Raw genomic sequence first — 4,071 nt, 5'->3', positions numbered from 1 at the left:
GGGTTCACGGCGTTGCGCGCTGGCATTTTCCCTGCAGCTGCTACACATAGTTGCCGTGCTGCTTTCTTGCTAAAGAGCCCTTAGTGTGTATAGTTAGGAAGGGGTTTACACGCGTTGGCACCGCGCTAGTCTGGAGCAGACACAGCTCAAACCACCATGCAACCGATACGTTTCACTCGCTTTCGCCTTCACCGATGGCATGAGTACTGGCCTTGTGTTCAGCCAGGGGCACCCCTGGACGAGCATGAGGCGGCTGTATCTGTCGTGGTTTGTGGTAGCTCGCATCAGCTAGTAGAGGATATGGCTTCCTCTCAGCTATTTGGCATCCTTCCCTCCCCCTTGCCTATGTAGAGCACGTCCTCTTGGTGCACTTGCGTCTAAATGCAACACCTGTGTTGCATTTAGGCAGCTTGCAAATAGCAGTCTGCCGCTTGCTGAGTCTTTTCCAAAAGACCACAGAATCCTCGTCGTAGAACCTTCCGACCCAGCAGTAGGCAGAAATTCTGGCTACACGTGCTGTCCATACACTCGAGGGGCCGGCACACCCTACAGGAGGCCCCTCCTTGGCCGTAGGGCACTTGCTCCTGAACCGTCGCTTCCAAGGACGAACACACACAGCCGTATTAGCCCTCCCTCTAGGAGCTGCAGCACGAATACAGAGGGAGCGAGAGGTGTGGGGTGTGCTTTGCTGCCCTCTTGCGCTGTCTCGGCATGGGGAGCCCTCTGAGGCCGTTCCCCCCTTCCCCCCAAGCGCCTTGCGTGGCAAGTTAGGGAGTGGCAGTTTGCAGGAGGTCTCTGGCTTTCTCCACATCGACCCACAAGGCTTAGATTCAAGGGAGAGGAGACCGCCTGGGCAAGTGTTGATCTACCGTTGAACACGAAGCGTAATGACACCCTAATCTAGTTACGACGCAGAGGCGCTCTGCACACGCTATTACCCACTGCGCATTGTTTGCTTTCAAGGAATCAAGTAGCCCAAGCCTGAAACGATCAGAATACGATTATCACCAGCGACTGTCACCCACTGCCAATGCATGCCTAAGTCCTGACGAAATATGAGGAGTACATATCTATACGTGTGCTGGCGGGTGACAGGCTTCGCCGATGCATACTGCCCGCAGATGAATTCCCAGCGGGATCGCGCAGGTAATGGCTCGCCGTAGTACAATCCATTTATTCGGTTAGGTGCATCTAGCTAGCACCTTGTCTCTTCTTATTCATGTGCAATCATGAGCCGTGGCCGTGGGTAGAAAAGCGGCCAAAATCTGCACTTTGTGCGGCTCTTCCTGCTATGTGCCACAGTATTTCGGCATAAATTGCGCCAACAAATCCGTACAGCAGGATTGAAGCCTTGCAGTCATTGTCCATTAGGAGTCTGCAAAGCAATGTCGGATATCTCGGAGGGCACGGCGCCAGCAGTAACGCGTTGCGCCTGCTGCCTTCGCGAGAGTATGTGCATTCCTTTTCCTTCCGACGGCGAACACGTGTCAGATGCCTGTCGTTAATGAAGCACTTGGTGCTGATGCCTGCGATGCGCATGCAGCAGCGTAGATACGTCTTCGGTGTCATGCAGCGCAGCCGCAGCTGCTGGTACAAATACTTCAGCAGCAGCTCTCAACAGCTGCGGCTTCTATGGCTCGCGCTCCTTTTAGTCCTGCAGTGTGTATATATATGCTCATAAGCTAAATGATCCTTGTTTTAGTTTTTTTGTGCGACTTCTTGCTCGCCTTTGTTTGCTCTTGAAGGTAGAGGGCCTCTCTCGGTGGGGTATAGCAGCTCGTACCCTGGCCTTGTTGATTCCTCTTGTATGGTCGCTTCTTCGCTCCTTCTGCCGCCCATTTTAGCGTCAGTTTTTCATATATGGGACGGGCACAATCACTGCCACTGGTCGCTGCTCCTGCTCTTCTATTTACTCGCCTTCGGGGAGAGGGCTCACCGTGCCGATACCCTGCTGCACGATACACCTCAGCGAAGCACCCTCAGGACAGAGATCCTGTTCGTGAAACGGAGGAAAGACAGGTTGCCTGTTGATGACTGTGTTGTGGATGGACGCTTTCGCCCCCGTTGTCGCTTCAGACAGCAGCAGCAGGGGGAGTAGTACCAGCCTCTGTCGCACACTCCGCAGCCGCAACAGCAGTTGTTGCATAACCTCTCTGCCTGAAGATCCAGGTGTATCTGAGCCCTCCAATGCCGCAGCCAAATCCTCCCCCCGTCGGTGCAGCCTCATCCGCTGCGCCTAGTGGAGCCACTATCGGCCCCTATAGACTCGGTTCAACTCTTGGGGTCGGCACATTCGGCAAAGTCCGCTGTAAGCAGTCCATGCTTGTTAGTAGTCCTCTCCTCCATGTGCTTCAGCTCTTTCACGTCTTCCCAGGGAAGTAGGCGCGCGGCTAGAGGTTGCTTTCCTCTTTTTCCCGCTTTCAGCGTTGCACCGGCTCGCTATGACGGTGGACAGACACCGCGGGGCAACAGACGCTGTTACAGCCTCCTCCCTTCTCTGATCCTTACCGTATCCATGCTAAAGAAGAGGGTCTGTCTCTGAGCGCACGTGGCAGATGCGCTTCCACACATACACACACATACACATATACATACACACTGCTGGGGCTGTTTTTTTTCGTTTCACTTTCAAGCATTCTATCCCCTGCGTGCCAATTGCAATCAGTGGCTGTCCATGAGACGACGGGTCAGAAGGTGGCGATAAAGGTCATCAACAAGACAAAGATGGAGGCCATGGAAATGCTCGAGAAGATTCGAAGGGAGATCTCAATCCTTGACTGCCTTGATCATCCGCACATCACGAGGCTTTATGAGCTCATCGACACCCCAACAGACATCTTCGTTGTGATGGAATATGTGGCCGGTAAAGAATTTCAGAATTTGGTCGCTCTGACACAACCTGGAAGCTCCTTATCACTAGCGAGGGGGGGTATCCCCACGACTCGCTTCCTGTGCTTCCCTCTCTTGCCGCGTGGTCCTCCCTTGAGGGGCTTAGCAAGAAAAAGGCATGAGGGAAACTATCACATTCAGGAGTGACTGCGCATGCGTTGAGCTCGAAATGCGGTAATTTAGGGGGTAGCTGTGCGTCCTCCTTGCGTGCCTGCATCGATCGCGTTCAGGAGGTGAGCTGTTTGACCACATCATACAAAAGTCTCGTCTCTCGGAGTCGGAGGCGAGGCGGTTCTTCCAGCAGATTGTTTCTGCAGTAGAGCATTGTCATCAACATCTGGTGCGCAGTCCACAGTCCCTTGATCTGCGACCCTTAGCGGCATGCAACTCGTGCGATGCTGGCTTTCTAAACGCTTTCCCATGCGGATTGCCCGGTGGTTCCATGCATGGAGACTGCATGCAGAGTTTCAAGTTTGAACCAGCTAGATGAGCGCTAAGGATGTACGCGTGTATGTATGTCTGCCTGGGTGTGGATATATATAATTCTATGCAGATATGCCATCGCGATCTGAAACCAGAGAATGTGTTACTCGACGAGAACCTCAACGTGAAAGTTGGCGATTTCGGCCTTTCCAACTTCATGCGGTAAGCTCTGAGTTCTCAGACTTCCTTAGGTTACGCACTGAAGCTGATTTTATGTAGGGGGTGTGTAAAGGGGGAGGGGGGAATGCAATGAAGCTCTCATCATAATTTGGGGAGGTGAAGAGGGAGGGCACTGAAGCTCTCATTCTCTATAGGGAGGTGAAGAGGGAGGGCACTGAAGCTGGGGAAGAAAGGAGGCAGTCAGAGATCTTTGAGGAAACTCAGTTCTTGGCGGCGTCTGGCCTATCGTTTGCTAGAAGGGCTTTACTAGGAGCATAAGGCATATGATGCATGTGCCCCCCCCCCCCCCCCCCCCCCCCCCCCCCCCCCCCCCCCCCCCCCCCCCCCCCCCCCCCCCCCCCCCCCCCCCCCCCCCCCCCCCCCCCCCCCCCCCCCCCCCCCCCCCCCCCCCCCCCCCCCCCCCTCCCCCCCCCCCCCCCCCCCCCCCCCCCCCCCCCCCCCCCCCCCCCCCCCCCCCCCCCCCCCCCCCCCCCCCCCCCCCCCCCCCCCCCCCCCCCCCCCCCCCCCCCCCCCCCCCCC

General features: G+C 56.0%; 1 protein-coding gene across 1 annotated transcript; it reads left to right on the top strand.

The window, feature by feature from the left end:
• Positions 1-2,733: 2,733 nt before the first annotated feature.
• Positions 2,734-3,538, top strand: LOC113147319 (serine/threonine protein kinase OSK1-like). The gene is made up of 3 exons (XM_026337491.1): positions 2,734-2,867; positions 3,118-3,229; positions 3,443-3,538. The coding sequence occupies exons 1-3, from the start codon at positions 2,734-2,736 to the stop codon at positions 3,536-3,538; spliced, it is 342 nt and encodes a 113-aa protein (XP_026193276.1).
• The last annotated feature ends 533 nt before the right edge of the window (positions 3,539-4,071 follow it).

The sequence above is a fragment of the Cyclospora cayetanensis genome, unplaced genomic scaffold (genome assembly GCF_002999335.1).
Source record: "Cyclospora cayetanensis isolate NF1_C8 unplaced genomic scaffold, CcayRef3 CcayRef3_contig_187, whole genome shotgun sequence".
NCBI lineage: Eukaryota > Apicomplexa > Conoidasida > Eucoccidiorida > Eimeriidae > Cyclospora > Cyclospora cayetanensis.
This window is presented reverse-complemented; position numbering and strand designations above follow the sequence as displayed.